Source organism: Piliocolobus tephrosceles, chromosome 1 (genome assembly GCF_002776525.5).
Source record: "Piliocolobus tephrosceles isolate RC106 chromosome 1, ASM277652v3, whole genome shotgun sequence".
NCBI lineage: Eukaryota > Metazoa > Chordata > Mammalia > Primates > Cercopithecidae > Piliocolobus > Piliocolobus tephrosceles.
The window spans coordinates 175,925,613-175,944,200 of record NC_045434.1 but is presented as its reverse complement, the minus strand read 5'-3'; the positions used below and the strand labels follow the sequence as shown (position 1 = coordinate 175,944,200).

Sequence of the window (18,588 nt, the reverse complement as noted above, 5' to 3'; positions counted from 1 at the left end):
TCTATTAATCCCTCCTTCATGTGACAGCCATTCATATATTTCAAGATGGGTCATGTTTCCCAAGTCTTCCCTTTTTCAGGAAAAACATCTCCAGTCTTCCCAATCTTACTCACATAATGTGGCTTTGACTTCTTTCTCCATACTCCACGGGTAGCCTGACCATTGCAGAGCTAGGCAGGACTGTTGTCCACCTTGTCCTTCAGCCTATACTATATTTACATTAGTTCACACAGCTCAAGGTATAGTCATTATGAGTGGCTTCAACATATTGTTGACTAAACTCCCTTAATCTTTTTTATACAAGCTGTTACTAAGCAGACTCCTTTATCCCACATCCTGAGGCCATGCAATTGGAACTTTTAAAACTCATTGAAGCATTGGTGTATTCTATTAAATTTCATTTTGTTAGATTTGACCACTGCATCAAGAACTCTAGGAATCCTGGCTCTGCCATCCATTGTGATCACTAACTTCCCCTGTTTTGTGTCCCCTGCAAATATGGTGAGCAGGCAATTCAGTGACAAATGCCACATGGACCAAGACCTTGTGACAAGCCATCAGAGCCCTCCTCCCAAATCCATTCTATCACTGTCTCTGCACTTTACCAGTACCCAGCTTGTGTTTGTGTGCTATTCCAGCTTTTACATGCAAAATCAGGCTAGTGTTCTACCTGATAACTTACTTCCAAACTGGAAGGCCGTGTCTTCATCAGTTCATCCCAGAGTCGGCGCCAGATAGCCTGAGTGGAGAGGCCTGTAAGGAGAAATATCACACTTGGCTGCTTGCTGGCCACCATGAGTAAAGTACATCAACCTTTAATGTTGTCCTCCGGGTTCACAGGAGCAATATGGCAGAGTGATTAAGAGCACTGGCTCTAAAGACAGATTGCCTGGGTGTGAGTATCAGCAAACTACACTCTAGCTATGTGACTTTGGGCAAGTTACTTAATTTCTCTGTGGTTCAGTTTCCTCATCTGTAAAATGTTAATAACAGCTATTTCATAGGGTTGTTGAAAGGATTAGAGTAAATGAGTTTCTCCAGGTAAAGTGCCTAGGACAGTGCTTGACACATTAGGGTTCAATGTTAGCTGTTAACAGATGTGTCTAATGAGGCGAGGAAGCTTGGTAAAATAGAGAAACTAAGATTCGGAAGATCTGGGTTGTTCTGGCTTTGCTATTAATTGGGTGTGCCTGTGTCTCACTTTTATCAGTATAATAAAGATCATATACTTGGCTTTGTGTTTCACAGGACACTGAGGAACGAGGAAGAAAAATAGGTGTGAAGGTACTTTTTGAAAAGCATGAAGTTCTAAGGCCAGGTGCAGTGGCTCAAGCCTGTAATCCCAACACTTTGGGAGGCCGAGGCAGGTGGATCACGAGGTCAGGAGATTGAGACCGTCCTGGCTAACACGTTGAAACTCTGTCCCTACTAAAAATACAAAAAAAATTAGCCGGGCGTGGTGGGCGCCTGTAGTCCCAGCTACTACTACTGAGGCAGGAGAATGGTGTGAACCCGGGAGGCGGGGCTTGCCGTGAGCCAAGATTACACCACTGCACTCCACCCTGGGCAACAGAGCAAGACTCCGTATTAAAAAAAAAAAAAAAGCATGAAGTTCTAGCAGGTATCAGGTGTAATATTTACCTGAAGAACATTATGGTGCCTTGCTCATAATCATTGACTGAGAAAGAGACAGAAATATACTCACCTTTCTTGAGGGCAGTTTCCTCAATCCTCTCCAAGTAATATATATTGAGCAGAGGTAGGATGCTTTGAAGTATTGGGCCTGGGAGGGCTACAAAAATCAAAACAAAAGTTTACTTTTCCTCCCCTCCCCCTCCCACTCAAGAGGGTTCCAAGCATTATTTATTCTACTGGAAAGGAAAATGGAAGGGTAGACTTCTCACTTGACAAATGGAGCCTCTAGAAGCTAATCTAGATCTGTTCCAAACTCTAGTCCACTTATCTTCAGCCACTCAGTTGGAAGCTGGAATTTCAGGGGCCAGGGTGAGATCATCCCACAAAACAAGCTGACATGCTAAATGAGCTTGACATGCTTTTTAGGAGCTGGTCAGTTCACTTCTGCCCAAGCAAAATGAACCATTTGGCATTGAAAAGGACCTACTGAATATGTGTGATAAAAGGTCTTTCATAATTTGCCCTGCTAGTATCAGCTCCCTGCTTTGCCTCCTACATTTCAGCCACACTTAACTACTTTTTCGTTTACCTAACATGCCGCTTTCTGCCCCTGTACCTTTGTCATACTGTTCTTTCCAACAAGAATGTCCTTTGTCATGCTGTTCTAATAGGAATGTCATTGCCACTTTCAGTATATCAACTACTCATCTTTCAAGTATCACATGCCCTTTATTAAGTCTTTCCTGAATTCCCTTCCCATTCTTCCAGATTAACCACTACCATCCTTTGGGCTACTGCTATATCCTGAATTAGTACTTTCCTATGAAGAAGAGAAACAATTCATGTCTCTAAAGTCAATATATCTTTTTTTTTTTTTTGAGATGGAGTCTCGCTTTGTTGCCCAGGCTGCAGTGGTGTGATCTCGGCTCACTGCAAGCTCCGCCTCCCGGGTTCACGCTATTCTCCCGCCTCAGCCTCCTGGGTAGCTGGGACTACAGGTGCGCACCACCACGCCCAGCTAATTTTTTGTATTTTTAGTAGAGACGGGGTTTCACTGTGTTAGCCAGGATGGTCTCAATCTCCTGACCTCGTGATCCGCCTGCCTCGGCCTCCCAAAGTGCTGGGATTACAGGCGTGAGCCACTGCGCCCGGCCAAAAGTCAATATATCTTAAAAACAATCTGCTCTTGCCAACTTCTCTAGTTCTAAGAGCCGTTATAGTATAGTGTCTAAAGGGTTTGGCCTCTAGAGTAGGACAAATCTGGGTGAAATCCTAACTGTTTAGTTAAATGTGAATCCTTGGACAAATTATTTAAGGCTCTTTAAGCCTTAGTTTCTTCAACTGGAAAAAAATTGAGGCCACGCACAGTGGCTCACACCTGTAATCCCAGCACTTTGGGAGTCTAAGATAAGAGGACTGCTTAAGCCCAGGAGTTCGAGGCTACAGTGAGCTATGCTCACACCACTGTACTTGAGCCCAGGTGATAGAGTGAGAACCCATCTCAAAACAAAACAAAAATTAGCAGAGTGTGATGGTGTGCACCTGTGGTCACAGCTACTTGGGAAGCTAAGGTGGGAGAATGGCTGGAGCCCAGGAGGTTGAGGCTGCAGCGAGCTGTGCTTAGACCACTGTACTCCAGCCTGGGTGACAGAGCAAGACCCTGCCTCAAAAAATAAAAAATAGGTGGGATGCAATGGCTCACACCTGTAATCCCAGCACTTTGGGAGGCCAAGGCGGGCAGATCACTTGAGGTCAGGAGTTTGATACCAGCCTGACCAACATGGTGAAACCCCGTCTCTACTAAAAATACAAAAATTAGCCAGCTGTAATGATGCACGCCTGTAATCCCAGCTACGTGGGAGGCTGAGGCACAAGAATCGCTTGAACTCAGGAGGTAGAGATTGCAGTGAGCTGAGATGGCGCCATTGCACTCCAGCCTGGGCGACAGAGCAAGACTCTGTCTCGAAAATAAAATAAAATAAAATGGAGATAACAGTAATTAACTCATGACATTGTTGGGAAGATCATGCTTATAATCTGTTTAAAACAATGCCCAGCCATAATCTCACTAAATGTTGGTTGTTATTTTTATCCTGTCAGTGGCATCTCTGTCCAATCAAGAACAAGTCAAACTCACACCTGTAATCCCTGTAATCTTTGGAGGTCGAGGTGGGGGACATTGCTTAAGCCCAGGAGTTTGAGACCAGCCTGGGCAACATGGCAAACCCCCGTCTCTACCAAAAATACAGAGAAAATTAGCTGGGTGTTGTGGGGAACAACTGTGGTCCCAGCTTCTTGGGAGGCTGAGGTGGGAGAATTGCTTGAGCCCAGAAGATAGAGGTGGCAGTGAGCTGATATCATGCCACTGCACTCCAGCCTGGGTGACAGAGTGAGACCCCATCTCAAAGAAAAAGAACAAGTCTAAGATCTTGGAGTATACCAAAATTTCCGTCCCAGGGTCTCTTTTTATCTTTACTTACAGAATAACTGAATCTTGACATCAAGAATCTAGTATAATTCTTTGTACATTGTAGGTCCTCAATGTACCTGCTATATGAAAGTGTTAATTCTCTATGCTTTTACACACGAATGTAGTCCACATCACCTTTCATCTGGTCTATTACAACAGCTTAACTGCTCTCCTTCACTTCAGTCTCCATCCAGTCCCTCTTCATCCTGCTCTTGGTGATGACATTACCCTCTTCAAAACCCTTGGAGGTCTCTCTGCTGCATTCATGATAAAGTCCAAACTCCACATCCTGGTATTCAAGGTATAATATACCTTATTCTACTTAAGTTTCCTCATTGTACCCTTTCCTGCTGCCTCTATACCCCTGCTGCCCCAACTCCTTACACAAAGCGATGCTAGTTCACTACCTCCAGGAAGACTTTCCTGGCTGTTAGCCCACACTAAGACCTTCCTCAAAAATAGTAATGCTTAGCAGGCCTCTTCCTTGGCTATTTTCCTAAAAGGCCTCACTTGATTCAGCTTTTTCTGGTCTAGGCCCACAGGAGTTCTTCCTCCCCTGTCTCCTCTCAACCTCGCTGGGGGCTCAGCCAGTAATGGGATGGTGGTATGTACAGCAGAGATGGGGGAGGGAGAAGGGGAAATGGAGATTCAGTAAACTGTCAATTGTTTTGGGGGGAAGAAGTTCCTCAGAGCCTTACCCCTTTTCCCTCCAACCTGCTCTCCTCTAGTTAGCCATCCCTTCTCACAGCCACAGGAATTCTCATCCCCTGTTACCCACAAACTCCTCTCTTCCTTTCTCCATTCTTAAGCCGGGATTTTCCTTGCTTCTTTCTAGCCTGCACCTTTAATGCTGCTGCTTCCCAACCTGGGCCTCCACACCCAGTCATCTTCCTTTTTAGCCAGTCTTAGCATCCCAGAAGCTCCAGGCAGACAAGCCAGACCCTCTCTGCCTTCTTCCGCACGCCCTAGGACTTTTCTGAGCTCCCTGCTCAGCTCAGAACGGAGACTTTCCTCATGTTCGCCAAGGGTGGGCCTGCCCCTTGTCTTCTCAGCCTCTGGCTGGCCTGGAGCCTCCAGTGTCCCCTCTGCACACCGGCCCGACTTCTAACAGCCTCTTCCACCACCACTATGCAGGACACTCAGGCCTCAGGGTACTAGGCTCCACTCCCACAGCCAAGGCCCTCCCCGACCACCCTCCAGCTTATCCCGGAGCTGCAGCGCCCCCAAACTCCAGGGCCTTTTCCCCACACCCCCTCCTTATGGCATAACTCAAACCCCCCGCCCTGCAATCTCGAGTCCTCACTCCTGTCCTGACCAGGGCCTTCCTCCTGTAAAGACGCCACGGCCACCCGCAAGGCCTCCTGGTGGAACCTCCCCCTCGCCGCCTCCAGGCCCGGGGCCTGCTCTCCTGCCACCCTCCCCCGCAGGCCTCGGCCGGGCCTGCCACCTCCTCGCCCAACTCCAGCCCCGGCCTCCGGACCCCACCCTCACACCAGCAGCCTCGCAGGCCCGAGGCCTCCCCTATCCCCAGCGCGGCCAGGCCTGCTTGGCAGAGCATCGCTTTCCCTCTTTCACTAGCCCCACGTCGCGGACCCGTTTCCCTCGTCAGTGGCCAGGCCGTGGCCGGCGGTCCCCAACCCACAGCCCCGCCTCCCAGCCCAACTGGCCGGTTCGCCCTCCCCGGCCGTTCATCCCGGCGCCCCAGGCCGCCCTCCACCCAGGCCCGGCCCTTTGGTCCCGGCCGCCCTCAGGCCTGAGGCCCCCCGTTCACTCCCATTCAGCCCAAGGCCTCTTGGCGGCGCCGCGCCCCCTGCCACGGAAGCCCGGCAGTCGGGATCCCCGGGCCGTCGCCCCGCTTGGGGCCTCCTCGGCCCTTCCCGCCTGTCCATCATTCGAGCCTCCCTCGCTTGTTTAAGCCGCTCCGGGCCCCCCTCCACTTGCTCTCCAGCCCCTCCTCGCCGCTCGAGCCGATCCGAGTGGCCTCCGGCGCTCCCTGTCCTGCGGGTCGCTCGGTCGCTCAGTCAGTTTGGCACCCGAGACCCCGGTTGTCGGTTCGCTCCCGTCACCCCTGGGCCGTCAGACAGGCCGCGGCGCCCCGAGCCTTTCGCCCTCTCCCCCTGCCCCATTCCCTCGCTCTCCAATCCGCTGTCCTCCCCTCCGCCCATCGGCTTGGCCTCCGGAGTCTCGACCCCTGTGGCGTGTCAGGCAGATACTGGGGGTCCCGGGCCATCAGTCAGGTTCGGTGGCCCCGGGCCTGGCCTCCTGGCCTTAGGCCGGGACTCCTAACCTCGGCCCCTGCCCCAGGGCAGCCGGGCCATCACTGCCCACCGGTTCGACATCCGAGACTCCGCCGCCCGGCCCAGCCGAGTGTCAGTTCGCGGCCCACAGCTCCGGCCCGCCAGTCCAGCCTCAGTCGCCCGGGCCCGGCCTCCTTCGCTCCAGACCGGGCCTCCTGGCCTCGCCCCCCGCGCCCCCGAGCCAGGCCGCGGTGTGGGTCAGCCTGCCCATTAGGTCTCCGTCTTTACTCTGTCCAGCCCTGTCAGTCACAAAATTCATGCTCCGATCCTACGATCTGGCTTTCAGTGCCCCAGGCTGGGCCTTGCCCCGGGCCTCCCGGCCTCGCCCCCCGCGCCCCCCGGCCGCTGGGCCGCCCCCTGCTCTTAGCCAGAGGTAGCCCCTCACCCCGCGACTTACCCCACACCCCGCTCTCCAGAACCCCCATATGGGCGCTCACCGCCCGCCCGCACAGCTCGAACAGGGCGGGGGGAGCGTTGGGGCCCGAGGCCGAGCTCTTCGCTGGCGCCGCCTCCCGGGACGTGGCCTCCATGGTCGTTGCCGCCGCTACCTCACAGAACCAGCAACTCCGGGCGCGCCAGGCCTCGGGCGCCGCCATCTTGGGGAGGTGCGCGATCCCGAGAGTGTCGCCCGCAGACCGCCATCTTGAAAAGGTCAGCAGTTAGGACGGCTCCATAATCGATATGGGGAAGATTGTGAATTATGCTAAAGGAATTTCGAATAAATTAGCATACTTCCCAAGTCTCTTAGGAGTTACTATTTTAGGTGAACTCCTAGATCAATTGTACTTGGGTCTGGTGGGACTAAGGGGATGTTTCTTAGCAAAGTCTCCTCAGGTGCAAACATCAGCTACCCCTAACCCCTGCCTGTGGCTGGTAGTACATGCCAATCTGAGCATGTGTTCGCGACTACGATGAGTATGCCGCACTTCCGGCCAGATCGCCGGATTTCCGCTGAGTGACCCTTACAAGTCCTTCTTGATCCTGAAGTGGATTAGGTGCCGGTGTTGCTGCTGTTGTTGAATCTAGAACCGTAGCCAGACATGGGACTGGAGGACGAGCGAAAGATGCTTACCGAGTCCGGAGATCCTGAGGAGGTAAGGCAAGGCGATCCACTCGACCCTCTTCTCTGTCCTGAAGCCCAAGACCTAGCCCGCCAAAACACGCACGGGGCCTTCTTAGCCCCCAGTTTACCCTCTAGGATTTGCAGCGTCGGGAGCTCTAGTTCCCTCGACCTTTCCCCAGAATTCGTCCGGTGACTTTGGACAGATAGATGACAAGTTTTTCTCTGGGCCTCGGCTTCTCCATTCTGTGAATGTAGTGAAGGTTTGAGAGCAAAAATGTTTTGTGGACTAAAGTCTTGTAAAAATATGACCTATGTTTGCAGTCAGTCAGATGTTCTGAAGCTCGCGTTTCACAGGTTTGGGGAGCAAACAGACCACCTTGCCCCAGCTCAGGTTAGGAATCCCTACCATATCTACTGGGGAGGTTCGGAACACCTGGCCTTGTGATTTCCTTTTCTTTGAGGAAGGTGTGTGTCTTTGGGGACAGTGAAGGAATGTACGATGTTATTCTGTGATGGAAGAGGGAGCTCTTTCCTAGGGAAAGAGTACTGCTATGATAAGTATTTATTGACTGCTTGCTATTCCAAGTGCTTTACATGCACTAATTAATTTCTTTTTTCTTTTTTTCTTTTTTGTGAGATAGAGTCTCGCTCTGTCGCCCAGACTGGAGTGCAGTGGCGCTATCTCGGCTCGCTGCAACCTCCGCCTCCTGGATTCAGGCGATTCTTCTGCCTCAGCCTCCCAAGTAGCTGGGTAGCTGGGACTACAGGTGCCCACCACCACGCCCGGCTAATTTTTGTGTTTTTAGTAGAGACAGGGGTTTCACCATGTTGGCCAGGCTGGTCTCGAACTCCTGACCTCGTGAACCGCCCACTTCGGCCTCCCGAAGTCCTGGGATTACAGGCGTGAGCCACCGCGCCCGGCCCTAATTCATTTCGTCTACACACTATTCCTATGAAGTAAGTGTTAGGTACTATTAGTACCATTTTTACAGATGAGGAAACAAGAGTAGAGGTTAAATATCTTTTCTAAGGTCACACAGCTAACATATTGGTGCAGCTAGGAATTGCAGCCAAGCAGCGCGGTTCTAGAACCGGGACTCTTACCCATTATGCAACACAGCCACTAGTTGTTTCTAATCTCATTTCCTGTCTGTTCTCTGGTCACTTCGGGGCAGCTGTTCTGGGCTGTGGGTTCAGAATAATTGGAGACTTATTTATCCCTTAATTTTTCTCGTCTTATTATTTCTAAAAAGAAATAGAGCCTGAGGCCGGGCACAGTGGCTCACTCCTGTAATCCCAGCACTTTGGGAGGACAGCCTAGGCAGGCGGGTTGCGTGAGTTCAGGAGTTGGACCAGCCTGGGCAACGTGGTCAAACCCCGTCTCTACAAAAAATACAGAAATTATCCCGGCATGGTGGTAAACGCCTGCTCAGGAGTTTGAGCCCAGGAAGTCCAGGCTGCAGTGAGCCGTGATTGTGTCACCGCACTCCAGCCGAGGCAACCTGGGTGAGACCCTGTCTCAAAAAAAAAAAAAAAGAAAGAAAGAAAAGAAAAGAAAAGAAAGAAATGGAGCCTGCCTCAGAAACGCAGAAAGGTCAGCAAGATCCACCGCTGCAGTAGATGAGAAAAGAGTAAATAAGCAGTCAGTTTTAAGCTAGGGTATTCTGGCTGTGCATGGTGGCTCAGGTCTGTAATCCCAGCACTTTGGGAGACCGAGGCAGGCGGATCACTAGGTCAGGAGATCCAGACCATCCTGGCTAACACGGTGAAACCCCGTCTCTACTAAAAATACAAAAAATTAGCCGGGCGTGGTGGCGGGTGCCTGTAGTCCCAGCTACTTGGGAGGCTGAGGCAGGAGAATGGCGTGAACCAGAGAGGCAGAGCTTGCAATGAGCCGAGATCGTGCCACTGCAGCCTGGGTGACAGAGCGAGACTCCGTCTCAAAAAATAATAATAATAATAAAATAAAGTAGGGTATTCTATGAGGAACCCATAATTCTTTTTTTTTTTTTTTCATAGTCTAGAAAAAAATGGGTTTTCCTCCTAACTTGGCTTGGGATGTAAGGACTAAATTTAGCTATTTGTAGCAATACTGGGACAAATATTTTAGATTGTGTAGGCCCCATGTGAACATCTGGCAGCTTGAATCTGTATCAGAAGATGTCTAATTACTGTTTATTATCTCTAAACTGGGATTACTTCCTTAAGGGACCGTTATGATTAATTAAATCATATTAGATATGAAGGTGCTTTGTAAACTGGAGAGTATTAAGCACACTTAGGTTCTTGTTAATGAAAGTGAGATGGTGTCTCTGTCTTGAAATGAACCTGGGATTCCTTTTAACCAAGTATGGTAAGGTGACAGATCTGCAGTCAACTGCCTTTGAAAGAAGAGTTTATTATTACTTAAAGTTCCCAAAAGAGGGATATACCACACAAAAAAAATGCAGGGCTGTATGGGGAAGTGTCCGAGCTAGTCAGGAGGCAGAAAGTGTGAAGGGAAGGAAGCATGGCTCAGCACCTTGGTTTCTATGGGAAGGAATTGGTGGGCGGGGTAGGTACACTTGCTCAAATTTAGGATTGGATGGTTTGAATAATTTCGTTGGGCTCTGGCTTATAGGGCTGGTTCCTAGTTGTCCTATATTTGTCCCTGGGGTAATTTAGAGAAGGGGAAACAGGAGCTTAGTGTATGAAACTTAGATAAAGGAGGCAGGGCCAGGCCAAGTGGCTAATGCCTATAATCCCACCACTTTGGGAGGCCGAGGTAGGAGGATTGATTGAGCCCAGGAGTTTGAGAGCAGCCTGGGCAACATAATGAGACCCTGTCTCTACTAAAAAAAAAAATGTTTAAGTTAGCCGGGCATGTGGTGTGTGCTTATGGTCCTAACTACTTAGAAGGCTAAGGCAGGAGGATCACTTGAGCCCAGGAGTTTGTGGCTGCAGTGAGCTATGATGGCACCACTGCACTACAGCCTGGGTGACAGAGCAAGACCCTGTCTCTTAAACAAAACAAAAGATAAAGGAGGCAGTTGGCTACAAGTGCTTTGGATAGTTAGGTTGCATATGAGAGGTATGCTCGCAGGCAAGTTTGATGTCTAAAAATTAGCTAGCCCTGGAAGAGCAGGATTAGCTCCAGGATTAGCAAGGCCTCTAAAATGTAAAAACATCATAAAACACAGAAAACAAAATAACATCATTAATAGCAGTGTCAATGTCTATCTTCAGTAATTACATCAGTATGATCGGGAATAAATATGTCATAAAATTGCTGCTAACATTAATTTTGTTTTCCTTTTGTAGGAGGAAGAGGAAGAGGAGGAATTAGTGGTAAGAACTGTCTCAGGTTTGGAAACATCTCAGTAAAAGCAGGGTTTGAGCCTCATGAAACTAAGGGCATTTTAAGGAGTCTTTACTTGATACCTTGTAGATAATGGGGATGGAATAAGCTTTGATACTTCCCATGCATTGGAGTGTTTGGGGTGTGAGCCTTGGAAGCTAAGTCTATTCTGGGTTTGGGGCTTCTTCAGTTGTGGTCAGGGTGCAGACGGCATCTTGAGGGCCTGGCACTCAATCATCTGCTATTTGTGGTTTAATAAAGAACTTTGGGCCAGGCATGGTGGCTCATGCCTGTAATCCCAGCACTTTGGGAGGCCGAGGCAGGCAGATTGCCTGAGGTCGGGAGTTCAAGACCAGCCTGAACAACGTGGAGAAACCCTGTCTCCACTAAAAATACAAAATTAGCCGGACGTGGTGGCTCATGCCTGTAATCCCAGCTACTCGAGAGGCTAAGGCAGGAGAATTGCTTGAACTCAGAAGGCGAAGGTTGCGGTTAGCCGAGATTGTGCCATTGCACTCCAGCCTGGGCAACAGGAGCGAAATTCCATCTTAAAAAAAAAAAAAGAACTCTGAGGGAACCTTTGTTAGATAGTCCTTCTCTATGTTAGCATTGCCTTTCTAGCTGGGCAGCTGGGGTGCATAGGCCTGGTTCTCAGACAAAGGGATTTGAAATTTCAGACGTGACATATTCCAAAATGCCGTGTTAACAAGTAAGGCCTCCTATAGATCTATTTCAAGTTTGGCCAGGTTTCCTTTACTACCTTGTTTTTCAGATAGGACTGAGGCTTTCAGTGCATACTGGCAACCTTGGAAGGCAGGAATGTGAAACTTTTCCCTACTACTTAGCATCAGAATTGAATGGGAGACCGCATTCTGCCATTTCTGGCGGCAGTGTGGCTCTGCCAGCTGGCCTTCTGCACGGTAATTCAGAGGCAGCACCTTGGTTTGGTGGTTGTGTTAATCAAAGCATATGTGTTTGGTGGGTCTCCGCTAAAAATCCCCATTTTGTTTTTTTTCTATTTCTACATCAGGATCCCCTAACAACAGTGAGAGAGCAATGCGAGCAGTTGGAGAAATGTGTAAAGGCCCGGGAGCGGCTAGAGCTCTGTGATGAGCGTGTGTCCTCTCGATCACATACAGAAGAGGATTGCACGGAGGAGCTCTTAGACTTCTTGCATGCAAGGGACCATTGCGTAAGTCCATCTGAAGTCAGGAAGGGGAAAGGTTGCAATGGTCAGGGAATACTTGGTGCTGACAGTCTTTCCATGCTAGGGGAAGGCCCAGCAGTGAGTATTTACTCTGGGCCCAATATATGTCATGTACAGTGCTGAGCATTTTATGTAAATAACCTATTTTATTTTTTTGAGACAGGGTCTCACTATCTTCCCCAGGCTGAAGTATAGTGGCATGATCATAACTCAGTGCCAACCTTGAACTCCTGGGCCTAAGTGATCCTGCCTTGGCCTCCCAAGTAGCTGGGACTACAGGTGCATGCCACCATGAGAGGCTAATTTTTTATTTTTTAATTTTTTCTAGTGACGGGGCCTTGTTATGTTGCCCAGGCTGATCTCAAACTCCTGGGCTCAAGTAGTCCTCCCATTTTGGCCCTCCACAGTGCTGGGATTATAGGCATGAGCCATCGTGCCTGGCCTGTAAATAATCTTGCCTAATCCTTACTACTTCCACTGGAGATAGGTATCATTATCCCATTCACAGATAGAAACTGAGGCTCAGAGAAAAAAAATAAACATCCCAGCACGCACTGCTAAACAGTGGGGAAGCTGGATTTTGTACTCTTCAATAATAGACTGGTCTTTAAAAATAATTTGTATTGGCCAGGCGCAGTGGCTCACGCCTGTAATCCTAGCACTTTGGGAGGCCGAGGCGGGCGGATCACGAAGTCAGGAGATTGAGACCATCCTGTGAATGGTGAAACCCCATCTCTACTTAAAATACAAAAAATTAGCCAGGTGGGGTGGCGGGCACCTGTAGTCCCAGCTGCTTGGGAGGCTGAGGCGGGAGAATGGCGTGAACCCGGGAGGCAGAGCTTGCAGTGAGCTGAGGTTGTACCAAAAAATAATAATAATAATTTGTATCCTCAAATGTGTCTAATATATAGTAGTTGGTCCAAAAGGTTGCTTTTTTTTTTGTTTGGAGGCACAGTCTGGCTCTGCTGCCCAGGCTGGAGTGCAATGGCACGACCTCGGCTCACTGCAAGCTCCACCTCCCGGGTTCACACCATTCTGTTGCCTTAGCCTCCCAAGTAGCTGCGACCACAGGTGCCCGCCACCACGCCTGGCTAATTTTTTTTTTTTTGTATTTTTAGTAGAGATGGGGTTTCACGGTGTTAGGCAGGATGGTCTCAATATCCCGATTCCATGATCCACAGCACCCAGCCTTTCTTTTTTTTTTTTTTTTTTTTTTTTTTTTGAGATAAGGTCTTGCTCCATCACCCAGGCTGGAGTGCCGTGGCACGATCATGGCTCGGTACAGCCTCTACCTCCTGGTTCAAGCAATCCTTCTGCCTTAGCCCCTGAGTTGCCAGGACTATAGCCACATGCTACCATGCCTTGGTCATTTTTTTTTTTTATTTTTTTTAAATTTGAGACTGAGTCTCACTTTGTCGCCCAGGCCGGAGTGCAGTGGTGTAATCTCAGCTGACTGCAACCTCTACCTCCCTGGTTCAGGTGATTATCCTGCTTCAGCCTCCCAAGTAACTGGGATTAAAGATGCACGCCACCACACCCAGCTAATTTTTTGTTTGTTTGTTTGTATTTTTTAGTAGAGACAGGGTTTCACCATGTTGGCCAGGCTGGTCTCGAACTCCTGACCTCCAGTGATCCACCTGCCTCAGCCTCCCAAAGTGCTGAGATTACAGGTGTGAGCCACCGCACCTGGCCCATGCCTGGGTAATTTTTGTACTTTTTGTAGCGATGGGGTTTTGCTGTATTGCCCAGGTTGGTCTAGAACTCCTGGGTTCACATGTGCCACTCATCTCAGCTTCTCAAAGTGTTGGGATTACAGGTGTGAGATACCACACCTGGCCTCAAGGGGTTGTTTTTTAAAAGTAAACTTATCAGGCAGGGCATGGTGGCGGACGCCTATGATCCTGGCACTTTTGGAAGGCCAAGGCAGGAGGAGCCCTTGACCCCAGGAGTTACAAGACTAGCCTGGGCAACATAGGGGAACCCTGTCTCTATTTTTAAAAAATCAAAAGTAATAAAAGTAAACTTCTGCTTGACTCTTACATATAACACAGTAAGGTATTTTATATAAATTATACGTAAGCAAAGTTTGATGTGGTTGCTTCTATTAAAACTAATTGGATGGCCCGTAAACATATGAAAAGATGTTCAACATCATTAGCCATCAGGGATACTACCATAACACTTTATACCCACTGCCCACTAGGATGGCTATAATAAAAAAGATAACGAGTGTTGAAGAGGATGTGGAAAAGTTGGAAACCTCATATGCTGTCGGTAAAGGTGTAAATTGGTACAGCCACTGTGGAAAACATCTGGCACTTCTTCAAAAGGCTAAGCATACAGTTAATGTATGACACAGCAATTCCACTTGAAGATATATACCCAAGAGAAATGAAAACATATGTTCACATAAACACCTGTACACAAATGTTCATAGAAGCATTGTTTATACTACCCAAAAAGTGGAAACACCATAAATGTCCGTCAGCTAGGCCGGGCACGGTGGCTGATGCCTGTAATCCCAGAACTTTGGGAGCTCAAGGCAGGTGGATCACCTGAGCCCAGGAGTTTGAGACCAGCCTGGGCAACATGGTAAAACCCTGTCTGTACAAAAAATATATATATAAAAAGATAAGCGGGCATGCTGGCTCACACCTGTAGTCCTAGCGACTTGGGAGGCTGAGGTGGGAGGATCACCTGAGCCTGGGGAAGTCAAGGCTTCAGTGAGCCATGATCACGCCACTGCACTCCAGCCTGGGTGACAGAATGAGACCCTGCCTCAAAAAAAAAAAAAAATCAAGTTCTTTTCTCAAAAAATTAAACAGAATTATGTACTATATGATCTAGCAATTTCACTTCTAGATATATACCCAGTAGTATTGAGAGTAGGCTTAAACAGATATTTCCATATTCATATTCACAATAGCCAAAAGGTAGAAACAACCCAAGTGTCCATCCATGGATGAAAAGATTTTTTTAAAATGTGCTCTGTATATACAATGGGATATTATGCAGCCTTAAAATAGAAGGGGGCCTGGCACGGTGACTCATGCCTGTAATCCCAACACCTTGGGAGCCAAGGCGGGCGGATCATGAGGTCAGGAGATCAAGACCATCCTGGCTAACATGGTGAAACCCTGTCTCTACTGAAAATACAAAAAATTTAGCCAGGCGTAGTGGCAGATGCCTATAGTCCTAGCTACTTGGGAGGCTGAGGTAGGAGAATGGTGTGAACCCGGGAGGCAGAGCTTGCAGTGAGCCAAGATCGTGCTACTGCACTCCAGCCTAGGTGACAAAGCGAGACTCTGTCTCAAAAAAAAAATAAGGGGTTGGCTGGGCACAGCAGCTCACGCCTGTAATCCCAGCACTTTGGGAGGCCGAGGCAGGTGGATCACCTGCTGTCAGGAGTTCAAGACCAGCCTGGACAACATGGCGAAATCCTGTCTCTACTAAAAAATATAAAAATTAGCTGGGTGTGGTGGTGGGCACCTGTAATCCCAGCTGCTCAGGAGGCTGAGGCAGGAGAATTGCTTGAACCTAGGAGGCGGAGGTTGTAGTGAGCTGAGATCGCGCCATTACACTCCAGCCTGGGTGACAGAGCAAAACTCTGTCTCAAAAAAAAAAAAAAAAAAAGCAAACAAAAAAAAAACAAAACTGGGGCAGGATTTCTTGATTCCTAGATTTTCACCAAAATTTAGGTGTATTAAGAATTGAAGGTAATATGTAATTCTGTATATAAAATATGCCAAAAGATGGTGCTCTTATTAAATTTTTTCTTTTGGCTAATTTGGGTGTTATTTAAAGAGAAGTTTAAAATAAGAAACTGGGCCAGGTGCAATGGTTCACACATGTAATCCCAGTACTTTGGGAGGCCAAGGCAGAGCACAGGAGTTTGAGACCAGTCTGGGCAACATAGGGAGGGCCCATCTCTTAAAAAAAAAAAAAAAAAATGAGCAGGGCGTGGTGGCACATGCCTGTGGACCCAGTTACTCATGAGGCTGAGGTGAGAGGATTGCTTGAGCCTGGGAGGTTGAGGCTGCAGTGAGCTATGATTGTATCACTATACTCCAGTTTGGGCAACAGAGTGAAACCTTGAAACCTTGTCTCAAAAAAAAAAAAAAAAAGAAAAAAGAAACCAGTAAGTAGGGGAAAGAGATATAAAGAAAGACATAGGCCAGGCACAGTGGCTCTCATCTTTAATCCCAACACTTTAGGAGGCCAAGACGGTAGATCACCTGAGGTCAGGAGTTCAAGACCAGTCTGACCAATATGATGAAACCCCGTCTCTATTAAAAACACAAAAATTAGCTGGGCTTGGTGGTATATGCATCTGTAATCCCAGCTACTCGAGAGGCTGAAACAGGAGAATTGCTTGAACCCAGGAGGCGGAGGCTGCAGTGAGCCAAAGTTGCGCCATTGCACACCACCCTGGGCAACAAGAGCAAAACTCAAAAAAAAGTCTCAAAAAAAAAGGGAAACTCTGACACATGCTGCAACATTGATGAACCTTGGAGACATTATACTAAGTGTCAGGGAGGACAACCATTGTATCGTTCCACTTCTGTGAGGTACCTAGAATAGTAGTCACATTCATAGAGACAGAAAGTAGAATGGTAGTAATCAGGAGCTGAGGGGAGAAAGGAAGTGGAGAGTTACGGTTTAATGGATATAGTTTTGATTTGGTAAGATGAAAAAGTTCCCAAGATTGGAAGTTCTAGAGATTGTAGGAGACTGTGTGGTTGTAGAACAATGGGAATGCACTTAACTGCCACAGAAATATACAGTTAAAAATGATTAAAGTGGGGCCATGTATGGTGGCTCACACCTGCAATCCCCACACTTTGGGAGGCCAAGGCAGGCACATCACTTGAGGTCAGGAGTTTGAGACCACCTGGGATAACATGGTGAAACCTTGTGTCTACTAAAAATACAGAAATTAGGCCGGGCACGGTGGCTCAAGTCTGTAATCCCAGCACTTTGGGAGGCCGAGACGGGTGGATCACGAGGTCAGGAGATCGAGACCATCCTGGCCTACATGGTGAAACCCCATCTCTACTAAAAAACACAAAAAACTAGCCGGGCGAGATGGCGGGCACCTGTAGTCCCAGCTACTCGGGAGGCTGAGACAGGAGAATGGCGTAAACCTGGGAGGCAGAGCTTGCAGTGAGCCGAGATCGCGCCACTGCACTCCAGCCTGGGCAACAGAGCAAGACTCCATCTCAAAAAAAATAAAAATAAAAATACAGAAATTAGCTGAGTGTGGTGGCACACGCCTGTAATGCCAGCTACTCAGGAGTCTGAGGCAGGAGAATCGCTTGAACCTGGGAGGCAGAGGTTTCAGTGAGCCAAGATTGTACCACTGCACTCCAGCCTGGGGGACAGAGCAAGACTCTGCCTCAAAAAAAAAAAAAAGATTAAAGTAGAAAAAAGAAAAAATTACTAAAATGGTAAATTTTATGTGTATTTTACCACAATTTTTAACAAAATAAATTAAGTACTGAACATGCTACAGTATGGATAAACCTTGCAAACATGCTAAATGCTAAGGGAAAAAAGCCAGAAAAATATCATATGATACGATTTATATGAAATGTTCAAAATAGGCAAGTCATGATCTGTTCCCTTAATTAATATCTCCTCCTGTTGATTTTCCCCCTCCCACTGTGTGGTCATTCTAAAAACATTTACATATGTTTGTGAGCCAAGCACTGGTTTAGGATCTGGGAGTAAGATTGACATAGTTCCTTCATTCACTGAGTTTATGAGCCAGCATAGGAAACAGAAGTAGAACAAGTGCTAAACTTTGGTAAGTCTCAGGTATAACTTTCTCAGGGTAATATTAACTGAACCCCCCGTCCCGCCCCGCCTCCCATTTATTTTCCTCCTAGCATTTCCCTTTATCAGAGGTTACCTTATTTATGTGTTCATTTTAACTCATTACCCTGTAAGTTTCTTAAGTGACAGATGTGTCTTGTTACAGTTATAACTCACTCAGCACTTAGAACACTACCTGGCATATAGAAGATGTCCTGTGAATATGTGTTGAATTAATATGTAATGTTAATATCACTGATGGGGAGGTACAGGTTTCTGTGGAAAGATAGGGACAGATTTGTGTGTAGATAGGGGCTTATTGAGAGAAGGCTTGCAGGAAATGACATGTATAAGACCTAAATTCTAAAGGAAGAATAAAAGATGAAACAAGTAGGGAGTTCACTAGGACTCAAGTGCTGCGTGCATATGTGAGAAGGGGAGTTGTGAGAAGAGAGGCAGTAGTTTCAGGTCTTGAAGGACCTCGTAAGCCATGACATTAAAGCTGCCAATTGATTACCTCCTTTTCTTTCCCCTATCTAGGTGGCCCACAAACTCTTTAACAACTTGAAATAAATGTGTGGACTTATTCACCCCAGCCTTCATCTTCTGGGCATCAGAATATTTCCTTATGGTTTTGGATATACCATTTGTTTCTTATTTGTGTAACTGTAATTTCACATGAACCTCATGGATTTTGGCTTAGGCTGGGAGCTTCTATGTAATTTGCAGTGATTCCATCTTAATAAAAGATCTGTGATCTGCAAA

At 47.8% G+C, this 18,588-nt stretch overlaps 2 protein-coding genes across 3 annotated transcripts in view; one reads left to right on the top strand and one right to left on the bottom strand.

Moving 5' to 3' along the window:
* The window catches only part of LRRC41 (leucine rich repeat containing 41), a 26,014-nt gene extending 18,716 nt beyond the window's left edge, over positions 1-7,298 (bottom strand). Inside the window, exons 1-3 of the mRNA XM_023221496.1 lie at positions 6,800-7,298; positions 1,706-1,792; positions 683-753 (exon numbers count right to left, since the gene is read on the bottom strand). Coding sequence (XP_023077264.1) covers positions 683-753; positions 1,706-1,792; positions 6,800-6,998 — 357 coding nt within the window. The 5' untranslated portion in view covers positions 6,999-7,298. The remainder of the gene's footprint in view (positions 1-682; positions 754-1,705; positions 1,793-6,799) is intronic.
* Positions 7,289-18,588, top strand: LOC111548783 (cytochrome b-c1 complex subunit 6, mitochondrial). 2 transcript variants are annotated; one of them, XM_023221502.1, is made up of 5 exons: positions 7,289-7,496; positions 10,766-10,792; positions 11,575-11,722; positions 11,833-11,994; positions 18,364-18,588. In XM_023221502.1, exons 3-5 carry the CDS (start codon positions 11,660-11,662, stop codon positions 18,394-18,396), a joined length of 258 nt encoding a protein of 85 aa, XP_023077270.1. In that variant the 5' UTR covers positions 7,289-7,496; positions 10,766-10,792; positions 11,575-11,659; the 3' UTR covers positions 18,397-18,588. The 2 variants fall into 2 exon arrangements, with proteins under 2 accessions (XP_023077270.1, XP_023077269.1); XM_023221501.2 differs by lacking the exon at positions 11,575-11,722 and having other exon boundaries at positions 7,309-7,496.